Source organism: Gavia stellata, chromosome 9 (genome assembly GCF_030936135.1).
Source record: "Gavia stellata isolate bGavSte3 chromosome 9, bGavSte3.hap2, whole genome shotgun sequence".
NCBI lineage: Eukaryota > Metazoa > Chordata > Aves > Gaviiformes > Gaviidae > Gavia > Gavia stellata.
In genome coordinates, this window is record NC_082602.1 from 8,786,887 (window position 1) to 8,800,642 (window position 13,756).

Below are 13,756 nucleotides of genomic sequence, written 5' to 3' on the forward strand. Positions count from 1 at the left end.
TTGCTTATAGGCAGTCTTTTAATTTAATTATCGAAGTGTTTTAATCAGGCAGTCTTTTAATTTAATTATCAAAGTGTTTTAAGCAATCTGTACAGTTTTCTTAAAGATAATATTTTGTCTTTCCCTAATTAAGGATAAATGAGCAAGCACCCTTCCTAGAGAACTGAAAGGTCATATTTTCAAGTTCAATTTGCAGCACTTGGTGGAGGATTAAAGTAATCTTATTAAATGGCCTCATTTAAATTTTGCAGTCACCTACGAGATGGTAGACAGATGCAAAAAGGGAATTGTCCATAAAGCATGAAAGTTAGATTAGCAGCTTTTTAATTTAACTTTTTTAATTTGGAAGATTTCTTTGAGACTTGAGCCTTTTTGTTAGAGTTGGGATATTTTTTGATGCATCTGCAGTGTGATGCTTGCTGTCAATGAATACATCATGATGTTAAAGGCCATTTTTTATGCATGGAGTTGTTTAAAAAAAGTGTACTCTATTGCCTTTACTGTATATATTAGACATAAAGTAAGTATCTTTGAGGTTGACATTTGATATTAAAGCATAACGATTTTTTCATTTCCTAGGTATATAGGTACACTGTAGGCAAGTTTCTTTTTTATGGGTACAGATACATGAATGAGACGCTGTGAATGGTTTTCTTAGTAGGTGATGTTGGTCATAGTGTTTTTGAGGTAAGCCTAACGTTAGACACCTAAATCCACATATAGGCACATATTATGTGTAATGAGTTAGATGGTTTGCTGTTGCTGGGGGGAAATACTTGTGCGCATCTTTGTATGCCTAGGTGAGGGTTATGTCTCTGGTGTGCAAGAATTCACATAGTATTTGAAAACTCTGGATTTGTGTGTTTCTAAATAGAAATATGCTCTACCAGCTGTAGGATGTGGGTTCTGATATTTTCATTAGGTTAGGAGTCCCTAGAAAGCCATGTCTCCGAGTATGTTTCTCTTTGTATCTTCTTAATGTAGATTTACTTCCAGAAATACAGCTCTGGGGCATCCTATTTATTTACAAAATCCTAAGGGTACTTCAGTTTGCATGAATTTAATGTCACTGATATTATCTGAAGCGTTTCTTAGTGAGGTCTTGCAACTTGAAGTGACTCACTTAAAGGTAATGCTTGCTGTGGTTACACAAGATATTTTCTGTACCTTGAATAAGTATAAAGTTAGTTGCTGTGTGTTAATTCTCATCATGATGGCCATGGCTTAAAATTTTTCATGGTTTTTTTCAGTCCTGCCAGCTGTGTGTAGGTCTGTGAAAAGAGAAACATGGATAATAGTTTCAGGGAATAACATATGAAAGACTGAAATTCTGTGTCTTTACACAGTTGTAAGACCAGCAGGTGGAACTGACGAAAACATAAAATCCAGGCTAGCAAAAGCAAGATAGCCTTTTACAACTGTCTTGAAAAAACAGAAACCTGATCTTGCAAATACAGAGTTTAACACAAGAGTAAACCTTGTCTTAAGATGCAACATTGAAGCTTGGAGACTTCTCAAGGCCTTATTGTCTGATTTGCAAGTCTTCAATAATAGCATTTAGACAAGTTGTTCATATTGTATAGTCAGGAAAAACAACAGACTAAATGCTGTACAAAAGGGTGATACAGACAGTTAGTTGTACAAATAGTAGGATGGCTATGTGGATGAGTGTGGAAGAAACAAAAAGCATTATATCAGAGTAAGGAGATAGGAATTCTCAAGGAAAAAAATTTTGAGGCAAAGATATGTCTGTAAAGCAGATAATGGTTTTATAAAATAAAAGCGTGATATAAAATAGACCAAAATGACATGGCTATAAGTTGAGATACAACAAATCTTTAATACAGACTGTAGTGGAGTCCCTGTATTCCAAATCAGGGGGACAGGAGCAAAATTCAAGATACAAGGGAATGCGTGAATGCTATAGTTACCTTTTTATCTCCTAGTTTTGTAATTAGGGTTATGTGTTCATGTATCGCTGCATGGAAGTAAAACTTTTGCATTCACTTGCAAACACAGATCTTTGCTAAGACATTCGTTAACTTGAATACCGTATGCAACTGTTGCCCTGTACCTCAAGTCATATTTATAAGATGACCAAAATAAACTACAGTTTCCATACAAAGAGGAAAAAATAGCTAGGAATTTTCATCTTGAATATCAATGAGATAATGAAAAAAAATGCTGTGGTGAAGGTGGATGATGAATGATTATTTTGTATCTTATAATATAGAAATTGGGGAAACTGAAAAAAAATTTTGAAAAAAATTGGCTTTTAGTCAGATTTTACATTATAACTTTTGCAGTTTTACCTTGCTGACTACAGGTTTGTCATGTTCAATTTGTGGGGTTTTTTAAATCTGAAGTCTTAATATGTAATTTAATAATTGTTACACAGTTGAAAAAATGTTTGCTGCTCAAAATAGGTAAATGGGGAAAAAAAAAACCCCTTTGTAAAGCTTATTTTATAGGTTTAAAAAGGAAAGAAAAAAATGCAGTTTATTTAGAGAACAAAAGTTGGGGGAGAGAGGTGTGACCTGAATAATATACTACTGCCAAATAACTGCGGGTGACAGGTATTTCTCTGGAGTTCACAAAATTTGTGTGGGTTACTTTGTATCACCATGGCATAGTTAGGCACAGGAATGTAGTAAACATACAGATGCAAATGTTTATAAAACTATGTTGCTTAATGTGTGGTTGATTCAGGTCTAATATTTTTTTTTTTCTTTTCCTTAGATTCAAGCACCCTTTAAGGACCAATGTACCCAATAGCTCATGGAAGAAAAAAATCAAATCAGGACATCCTTGGTTTCCAGGCTACCGAAATATGGAACGAAAACTTTAGGAAGTGTCTTGCAACCTACGCCAAATGGGACGGCTGTTAGTTTAGCAGGGAGTAATGGTGGAAAAAATTTTGGCAAGCACAATGGCACTGTTCGCATGTCTTCCTTTTCTTTCAACTGGAAAAATTCAAATAAATATCAACTTCATAATCAAAATGGGAGAGAGACCAACTCTAAACATAACTGTAATGAAAAATTAGTTGATTCTGATAAGTATTCTCAATCTCAAGGAGCATTGGGTAATGATGTGCTCAGGGTGGGTTTGAACAGTACTGCTTCGGCTGCATCAAAAGCAGCAAAGCAAACCAGTATGTTTGTATCTTCTGCTGAGGAATTAAACCCAAAGTCTTTGCCTGGACTCTCTAGTTCAGCAAAATTCGCCAAAGGTACCCTGTCAGGAAGGACCTCATATCCTGGACTCAGTGCTCCAAAATCACATTTAAATGGATTTTATGGAAATAGGCCGGTGGTAGGTTTGCAGAGACCTAGAGCTAATTCCAGTGCCACAAGGACAAGTTCAGGAGAAAGCCTGGCACAATCTACAGACAATAGCAAGGCTTTTTCCTGTGAAAAAATGGTAAGATCACAAAGTTTTTCACATTCCATTCAGAATTCTTTCCTTCCCACTGCATCTTTAACCAGGTCACATTCCTTTAATAAAGCTGTGGATCTTACAAGGCCTTATCATAGTCAAAATCTAGCTGCCAGGACATCTCAGAGGTCGACTTTGTTGTCAAGAAGTGCACGTCAGTTGGATGTACCCAATGGAAATGAACCTATGAAGTATGGATTTACCAGGCCCTACTCTGGTATGTCTGCTCCTTGTTCAAAGAAGCCCCCACTGTCAAATGGATCTGGGTCAGCACCTTCTTTTGGATACAGATTAAGTCGGCCTTCTCTGCTGAAGCCCACCAGGCAACGATTTGCTGGAAATACCGTTGTGGATGGCAGCAAAAATACAACTCCTGACACATACATTGTGGAGAATTCTGAAATTTCAACGAATATTAATAGAGCAATTGAGAAAAACAGTATTATAGAGAGCAATGCTCAAAGAACAGAATCTGATGAGGGCCTACATGAAAGTATGGGAAAACATGGGTCAAAAGTCATGTGTATGAGTGATGATGGAGATGAAATATCTATATCTTCTTTGTCATCCTCTGAAAAAAATGATTTGAGTGAAGACTTCAGTGATGATTTCATAGATATAGAAGACCCAAACAGAACTATACAAATACAGCAAAAGGAGAGCTGTCTTCAAGAGTTGGAGCATGGGAACATAACATCCATCGAGCCCTTCACTTCTCTCAAGGACAGTGGAGGATCTTGCTGTAATGCTGATGACTGGCTTGATATAAACGTGTCTGGTAAATACTTTTATGTTCTGTTTGAAATTTTAGGTACTAAATCAAGATTCTGTAACTGTAATTAAGTTGTTTTATATAATTACCCATTGCTTGTGGATTGTCCAAGAATGGAACTTGGATCTATGCTGGCCCATTTATTTTCTTACAGTGTTTTTTCTGCATGATCATTATATTTCCCAGGCATGAATGAAGAGCTCTTTTTCTTTGGGATAAGAATGAATGATACCTTCTTTAACCACGTGTGTGGTAGGGTTGTGGGATTCCTCATATCCTTGCTTTGCCATTCATTTCTCTGGACTGGTGATATTTCAAGAAAATTTCTTTCCCTGTGCACACACCCCCACCATGCCTCTGTAGGCAGAGAACAGCTGTAACCAGTCCTAAGTAGTGGGAATAAGTGTAGGGTGTCTAAATCAGATAAATTATAAATATGAATGTCACTGTTTTTTTTGTGGGTTTTTTGTTTTCCAGAGGCATGCTATATTAATTTTTCAAAAACTAGTGGAAGAGACAGAAGATGTTTTTAAAAGCCACGTTTTCAAGTCTCTGATGGGCTTCTCATAGTATGCACTTGTTTTGAGAGAAGTTGTAGTTGAAAGATTGGATCCAAAGGATCTACTTTTGGACCCACCTTCTGATATGTTAAAAAGATATAGAATTCTAGAAAGTAGCTTTCATGACGAGTGAATTAGTGCAGTGTAAAAGGCTAGCAAAGATGTAGGTTGGAAGGATACTTAGTTATAGCTACCAAACCAGCTTGAGCTTTTTTCCGCTCTAGGATGAGTGAACAATACTGTAAAATGCTTTCAGATATTTCTGTTACAGTACAGTTTCAGAAAAGTTAATGCACCAATAATACACATCTTAATTATTATTTTTGGCATATTGGATTGTTTTTGGAATCTTGACTATTCCGGTTTTCTTTAAGCAGTGGATGACAACAGTGAAAGCACAAAGCGTACTGCTGAGAATGTGGTTTCCCCAGAGATGAATTACAGAGCTGGGTCCTCTTTTGAGCTTTCTCCATCTGACAGCTCTGATGGCACATATATGTGGGACGAAGAAGGGTTGGAACCTATTGGAAGTGTCCATCCATGTGGAAGTTACGAATCTTCAGAAATGAACAGCATAGTATGTATTCATATGCATAACTTTCATATTTATAGTGGTTTGAGTTTATTCCTTATTAAGTATATTTTAAAAACAGAAATAATGTATTTTTTACTTGATAATTGTTTCTTCTTTCCTCTGTAGTTGACAGCTTTTTGAAACTTGTTCAGGAACTCCTGTTTCTTGACAGGTGACCTTGATTAGGCTGTTCACATACTTTTTTTTTTCTTATTCTCAAGTTAGGACAGAACAGTCCTTACTTATGCAATCTCAACGTAGTGCTCAGAAAGAATAAAGGAATTAGTTTCTGCAAATGATAGGTTAAATATCTCCTACCAATCTGTAAACCTAAGAGTGAAAGAGCAAGAACATAGCTATTGCCTATCTGACTTCTTCCATTGTCTTGTTTCTCTACGGTATATGTATAAGACCCTTTTGAACTGAAGGTTATTTTGATTTCTCAGTGTGTTCAAGCACAGAATCTTTAAGGTAGATACCTGACTGTAGCTCACTGTAGCAGGACTGTTTGTATGTCTCAAATGCAATACACAAGGTGCATAACAACCTTTTTTCTTATTGCTGAACTTAAAAATGATCTGCAAGAAAAATCATTCAATCTAAAGAATGGATGGAGAGTTGTAGCAGAGCTGTGACCCTCCAGCTGAGTTCAGGGAGCCAACTTTGGGATTTTGGTGGGCCTGAGGAAAATACTGTCTGTGTGTCCTCCATCCCTTTTCGCTGTTCATACTTCTTTATCCAAACAGTCTTTTGAATTAAGCAACTCAGATTTTATTAATGTCATACTAACAATCAGAACTTCTAACAAAAAGAATTTGGTATAATCGAAGCGTTGTGTTTCAGGCATGTTAGATACTGTGTCACCACTGCCAATTTAGTAATGTAGATACCAGTTTCGGACTTGGACAGGGTTTGTGGCACCTAATCAGACTTTGATTTGTAATTTTATTAGGGTTGTCTGCTCTAGCCCAAGGGCAGAACAGCAGAGGTTGCTCCTGAAAATTGGGTATAGCTATGTAATAATATTTTTATGTGTAGCTACATACAAACTCCTGATATATTTTCAGCTGCTTGTGGTATTGTTTGCTTTCTGTTTTAAATTATGATGTTGGGATGTAGAGCTTAAAGGAGTTTAGAAATGGTTATTAACTTTTCGTGGTAGTTGTGGCCAGCTTGGAAAAGCAGTTTGAGACTTTTCCAGTATGAGCTTTGTAGTTTTATTGATGTTTATAGGGGACAAAAAAGTTTAATGTAGGCCACTGCAAAAATGAACACCCTTTTCTCTAGACACATCCATGCACATGCCAGGAAAAAAAGAAAGTTTTTAAACTTTGTCCTTCATAAATTTTAAGTATAGGTATTTTTGAGACATACAGTGTAATTTATCAAGCAAATGAAAGACACTACTTTCCCATGCTTTTGGACCATATATCTAGGTTTTTGATGCATCTGACCTCTACGTATTTCTTTGTGCATGTGTATGAATTGATAGTCAATCAGTGTTCCGACTGACAGAAGCCGTTGTAAGTCTTGTGGAGCAGAGGTACATTAGAAGATTAAGAAGAATAAACTTTGGTTTATTTCTTCCATTCTGAAAATAAAAAGCATTTAGAGAGGACTTAAAAATGGAAGAATGAACTTACTAGGTTTTGAGGAAGTGGAGAATGGTGGAGGCTGTAAGACTTACTGTTGAATCTAGAAAGTCATGTCTGTCTTCCACCCATTTTGATTTTTATCCTGTTAGTGCTGTTCCAGAATCTGTGAATTTTTATCTTAAATGAGAGAAACATAAATAATACATCTTTTATTTTTACAAGGCAGAAATGTATTTTCAGTCAGCTTGGTTTTTGAGGGGAAATTGTAGTTCTGAAATGTTTGTTGAATTGCCTTTTAGTGGTGTTCTTTTTGTTTGGGGATTTTTTTCCCCCCTGTGCATGTTGGTTTTGGTAGGAAGCGTGAGATATTTGATTTCTTTAGCCTAAAGATTAACCACTGATCATTTTTAATCTGAAGATGCAGAAGAATTTTGGATACAGTTCTTCGTTATTTCTGAAGAATTATGTTCTTGGGAAGGTTAATGTAAACTTTCAGTCATGTTTTTTCCTTTTCTCTGGAGGCAATGAGTATAAAGACAAGTTAAAAAAAATAGTACTGAAGGCGTTGAGAACAATTATTGTGATTAGTCAGCACACCATATGTTTTGATTGCTGGGAGATACGTGATCAAATTATGCCATTTCTGTCCTCTAGTGTGGTGAGGGTAAAAGCAGTTAATATCTGTGTGTCAAAATCCAATTGATAAGTGTCAGATTTAAAAATTTTGAGTGCTTGAGCTAGTGCCAGCCTGACTGCCCCATGGAATTTATATTTCCAGGGAAAACTCCAAAGCAGATAGTTGGTTCTGGAGTTTCTGTGGTATCAGGCTGGGGTGAGTAGAAGCAATGTAGCTGAATTCAGGTAATGAGATGGTGAGTAATTGGTAGTGTTTAGTGCACTTTTACATCCTCTTGTTGTATTGTTAGTCTTTTAAGCTATATCAGCCTTAGTATCAACAAATATTAAATGCTTTTCCTAAACTTTTCTATAGATGGCTGTGCAGCTCTTGTTGGGTAATCTTACATTACAAGTGTTTTGATCATATTCGAAAAGGCAACTTGTGCAGAAGGAATTTTAACTAGGCTTCCGGAATGGCAACCAGAATAGGAAGACAATGGAAGGAGCTTGCTGACTATTCAATCTTTTTGTTCCTGTTTTGGGAGAAGAAAAGCAGATATCTTTGCGAGTCATAGTAGAGCTTGGTTTTAAGGACATAGGGGAAAAAAATAAATGAATTTGGCCTCTTTTAGGACAGCCCTTCTATTCTTCACTAACTGAGCCAACAGCTATGGAGAAAACGTGCAATCCAGCGTTGGAGGTTTAAAAGTTACACAAATCTAAATAACCTCTCGTAAGATGATGCCATGGGGACTTAAAGCTAAGTAGGACATGCTTTTTTTTTTTTTTTTGAGACCTTGTCAGGATGAAAATGTTTTTATTCTCTAATTGTGTAACAAAAAATAATTTATTCTACTATCCCTACTTTTGTTTCATTTCCAGTTTTGAAGGTGACAAATCAGTTGGTTAACATTCTAAGAATTGAACTCCCTTCAAGTTTTTAAGCATTCATTTCATTGGTATTCCTTATATTCCTTTCAACAATTGGTCTTTGCTGCTAAGCACCAAATCACTCATGCTATTTCTGCTCAGTTCTGTGTGAGAAGATTAATGCTTAGCAGAGCAGTTGTGATGGCTCTGTAAATTAGTAACATAGACAATATTTGTCTATATGTATTCTCATTTAACATTTAGCTGTACTGTTTGCTCATGTTGTGTTTCAGTTACTTACTTTAACACCTAGCTGCTTTACTGTTTCATGGCAGAAAGCTGCTCAATAACATGAGGTACAGCTTGTGCTGTGTTTTGTTTGTGGTTTTTTGTTTGTTTTGGTGGGGTTTTTTGATACAGGCTTTCATCAGTTCCATTGCTAGCTAGCTTTAGGTCAGGGACCAAGTTAAGGGTTATAATTAAAATGTCTCTTCATTTCACTGCCACTGAGTGAGCAGTTATAAATGAATGTTAGATTACAATTATTTAAAAACAAAAAAGCCTTGCAAGCAAAATTATGAGTTAGATTACAAAAAGAAGGGGAAAAAACCCCAACCACAAAACCAAACAACAAACCTTAATGCGGATCTACACATTTGCTGTGTCTCTAGGTTTGAATTGTGCTCATGATTGTAGTGTAACTGTTTTCATTAAACAAAAAAAACTTCACAAATTACAAGCTGAAACCAAGATTTTTAGGAGTTCTTAGTTCCTATAGATAAATTCTGTTACATTGGAGGGAGAGATTGTGTTGGTATTTTTGCTTGCTTGTGCCTATTCAGTTAGCAGCGGAGAGGGTTAGCATTCCCTTGATAGGAGTCTGGTAGTTGCACATCTGAAGGACTGAATGTCTGATTTCCACAATGATCTTTGAAATAGCTGCTTAGGTCTGGAGAGTGCAGGAAACGTGATTTTTTTTTTTTTTCTTTGTATTTCTTGGAATGGGAACTTGGACTACAGTCCTCATTGGCAGTTCTAGTCTTATCCAGACTGTACCTAAAACTTTCTGAAACAGATTAAAATCTTTGTCTCAAAAATCTTAATGTGGTTCAGCAAAGAACAATAAAGATCTTTCTCAAAGCAGAGGACAGCATTAAAGACACGTGTATTTTTTTTTTGACAGTCTGTACTCAGATTAACAGCGTTGACTAATTGCATTTCCTCCTTTGTTAGAGTACATGTCTTATTGCTAACAAAAGGTTAAACTAATACAGAGAGTTAGTTGCATTGTATGGTCCTATGATGCTTCCTCAAAGTAGTTTGTGTACTTCAGTTGGGCACTTCCTTAAGAAGGGTTGGAATTTGTTCTGTGCCTGAAACCAAAGGATAGTTTCCCCTTGGCCAGTGCCATTCTGACTTGAATTCATTCTGACATTAACAAGTACACACTTCGAACTTTGTTTGTGGTTGGGCTTTTTTATTTATTTATTTGTTAGAGAAGTTGGTACAGTGAGAACTAATTGCAGACTTCAAAATTTCTGCTATGTGTATCCAGATGCCCAGTACTTCAGTGCAGGAGTGAGGTTGAAAGGAAGGAGGTGGCATTATTCTTGTGGTATAACAATATTTAAGTATAATGGCCCTAATCTTGGGGAATCTTATCATACCTATATTGGAGTAATTTGGATTTTGAAGTAGCTGGTCCTTTTTTGGCACCTGAAGATGCTGCCTAACAAGCCTGTGAAACCCCAGACGTTTTAGTCTTTCTTGCTGCTGCCAAGTTTATCTGGCCACTGTTACAACATAACTGGACCACAGAGGAGGAAACTGGGCAATCTCTCCCTATGGGTATGTGAATCGATATTAAAATTCGTTAGTATGTCAGAGTAATGACACTTTCTGTGAGAATGTAGTACCAATGTAGGGGAAGGTAATTTTATCTACCTATTACCTAGAAAGTATTCAAACAAACCAATGGTAAAGGCACTTCAGAAATCATCTGATGCTGACATGTAGATCTGTATGGGTAATAATGGAAATTCTCAGTGGCATATCTGTCTAATTGGGTGTGGACACACTGCAGAAAACAAAAACGTATCGGTGGACCTCCTGGGAAGTGGCTAAGAGCAAACCCAGAGGGTGTCAGATACTTTGCAATTTGTATTGTACCTCCTTCTACATTTCCCTCTGTGCCCAGCACACTGGAGACCATTTTTATGGACAGAGCTGTATAGCACATAGCATCACTGATGTGGAATGGCAGTGCAGAGTTCTATATTTTCTGTTTTGCTCAGAGAATTTTCATCTGTTGCATTCTTCACCAAAGAAATCATGTCTTGTGGGACAGATTGAATAATTCACTGGTCCTTCACACTCCTTTACCTGAAAGCCTGACTTCTGGGTTTGTAGGCAAGAGACATTGGAGTCTATGAGACTTTAGCTTTTACTGATGCATACTAGAAAATGGTAAACACAACATCTGATTTTCACTTGTGAAATAAAAGCATTTCTTGGAAATCTTGGTAAGCTGCCATTTTTGCTTAGGATGTCCATGTGAAAGAGCTTTGTGTTACTCCGTTTCCTAAAATTTATAAAGTGGTTCAAACTTTCTGCTCAGATATACAGTGATTCTGGGATTGGAATCTAATACAGATGTCAGCCTTGAAAGGCATTTTTCATTGGTATGTATTGGTGTGCCACTTATCTGAAGCTGGTGTTGCTGGTAACCTCAATTTAAGCTGATGAGGTCATGTCCAAGTTCCATGCTTTTTTTTGTCCGGACATCTTCACTCCATGTTCCAGAATCTGACAAAAATGACACTGACTCACTTAAATTGTACTGTTCTAACTTCATAGTTTTCATTAGGTCTATATAATTGCTTTCATTTTTCCAATATTACAAGTACAGAAATCTCTGGCATTTGTTTTTCATATCCTCAGTTTCTAAAAAAACTTCAGTTATGCCTAAAAACTTATATTTGGAAAACCATTAGACTGCTTGTTTGTGTAAGAGTTGGAGCTCAGGCTTTCTGATTTCCAAGCCTCAAAAGTCAGTGTCACCTTTTTGCATTTAGTCTCCATTATGAACAGATACTATTTGTGGACATACTAAATTAGTGGGAGAGCATCCTTGATTAATATGTCCACAGTTAACCTTTTGGTAGAAAACTGTGCAACTGCTGTGTAAAACTCAGTCTGTACTATTACTTGTCTTAATACAGAACTAAGAATAAAAACTTGTTTCAGTATGTTCTGTTAGCAGGGTTCCTCAACCATTCTTTTGGCAGTTTGCTGGCAGATGATTTTCTGCTCGTGCCAGAGAAAGGAAATATCATGAAAGTAGAGACTGTGATTTCAGAGGTACTGCCTCCAGAGTGAAAATAGCCACTGTCTACACTCCCACCACTGCTCTAGTCTTCAACTTCAGAGCTTAACTGTTACAGCAATGGGAGGTAGTGAGAAACTGAATTACTTAATGAGATGGCATCTCTGTCTGTGTCTTGTGTGATGTACATGTCCCTGCTGTCAAATGTTATTAAGAGGTTATATGACAATATTACAGTGCACAAACCTCTTGTGATGTTGCTTTCAGAGGCATGACATCTTGCGAACAAGCTTTTATGGCGCATTACCTTTTTTCCTTTGAGATGGGAAAGCGTATATGGCTTTGAGAGCTGCTTGATTCAGAACTGACACAGTAAATCTTCTCAAGCTGTTTTAGCTGGTAAAATCAAGTAAGGAAACTTCACTTGTACTCCTGTGTTTAATTTGTGGTAGCCTTTAATGACAGCTTTGAATTTGTATGGTGGAGAGAGGGAGAGAGAGCAGCAGCTGATGTGGTGTGTGAAATGTAAGAATAAATACTGGTAGAAACTAGCACTGCTTTTATTTCATAAGCTTGTAAGTGGCATTTCCTGTATAAGTTGGTAACTGCATATCCAGTTCTATATTTTAATGTGAGATTATAGCTATTCCTTTTCAATTTTTTCTTTATTCTACCAAGTAGTATCACTTTTCAATAACAGAAGGACTTCAGAATTACTCTAGTGTACTTCATCTTACTGTATTGCTGAATTTTTAAGTCTCGCATGTTGTTTTCCATACTCCAAGGAAATCTTCCAACCATAGTGAGCAGGTAAACATCTGCCCAGAGAGAACAGTAGTCTTTAAGTTGGAGTATTTTTCAAAGTTATCAGTATAAACAAGAAAAACATTTTTTTAAAAAAAAGTAAAACACATTTAGATATACATCTAAACCATCTAACTGGGTTTCTGAACATTTTACAGATGACTTCATTAAAAACACCTAGATTGGCACCCAGTTTTCTTTTTCTTTTTACCTACAGTTGTGTCCTAATAAGTTACAGTAACATTGGTGTTGAATATTCTTCCAAATTATTTTCTGTTGCGAAGCATCAGAAATCTAGGGGAGGGGCAGTGTCTCGTACATGTTGGGGTCAATTGCTTTTGTAATGCACACAGGTTTGGTCCCTCTGGATGAAATGTGTACACCCAATTTCAGTCTTACTGTCCCCACAACTCTAAATATGGGATGCACTTTAACTTCCTTTCTTTTCAAGAACACTTAACATTGCATTCAGGCCACATTGATATCAACTGCAATATCTGATATCACCTTATAACTCTAATCGTCATCCTCCTTGAGACTGGAAATGCAACAAAGCGCTGTTTTTCCACATACGGGGTGGTTCTGGTTAAACAGCATTTCAGTGTTTTTGTGTTCTTGGTTCACACTGTTGAAATACATGAGGATAATGTAGTGAGAATATACTTTTATGACAGTGCAAGTAAGTGACGGGACGCTTCCTGTGTTGGTAGCAATTCATTTAGAGGTTGGTAAAAATAGAATTACTCAGAAATAGCGAGGAGGTATTTGAGGGTTGCTTTGTTTTTAATTACAAATGAGTATATTAAGCTGACTGTATAAGCATTAATGCTGTGTAACAAGTGGTATTCAGATTATGCCAAAAATCTAGCTACGGTATAATTAAAACTTACTACACAGAGTAAATTTAATTGATCTTCTTGTAGCAGTCCTGCCCATGGTGTTCCTCTGAATTCGGAGGTTATGGTTTGGTTTCATTCTCAGCTGGGAGTTATTTGAAGCCTGAGGTGACTGGTACAGGTTTTCTATTATAATTGAATTTTGAAATTCAAATAGCTTGGTTTCAATATTTCATGTCTTAATTGTTTTTTCAAATGCATTGGTGATGTCCATGCCTGAGAGGAGGTTATAAAACCAAACAAATGTATTTGGGGAGGTGAAGGAGGTTGTCTTTGGTTTGTCTTTACGGGTGCCTAGAAATGA

The 13,756-nt window shown here is 36.6% G+C and overlaps 1 protein-coding gene across 7 annotated transcripts in view; it reads left to right on the forward strand.

Moving 5' to 3' along the window:
* CCSER2 (coiled-coil serine rich protein 2) overlaps positions 1-13,756 on the forward strand; it is a 73,223-nt gene that overhangs the window by 11,530 nt on the left and 47,937 nt on the right. For 4 of the 7 annotated variants that reach the window (XM_059821091.1, XM_059821095.1, XM_059821094.1 and 1 more), the window contains exons 2-3: positions 2,740-4,216; positions 5,145-5,347. In XM_059821091.1, the coding sequence (XP_059677074.1) occupies positions 2,779-4,216; positions 5,145-5,347 (1,641 nt within the window). In that variant the 5' untranslated portion in view covers positions 2,740-2,778. The remainder of the gene's footprint in view (positions 1-2,739; positions 4,217-5,144; positions 5,348-13,756) is intronic. The other 3 variants (XM_059821093.1, XM_059821097.1, XM_059821096.1) reach the window with 1 other exon arrangement.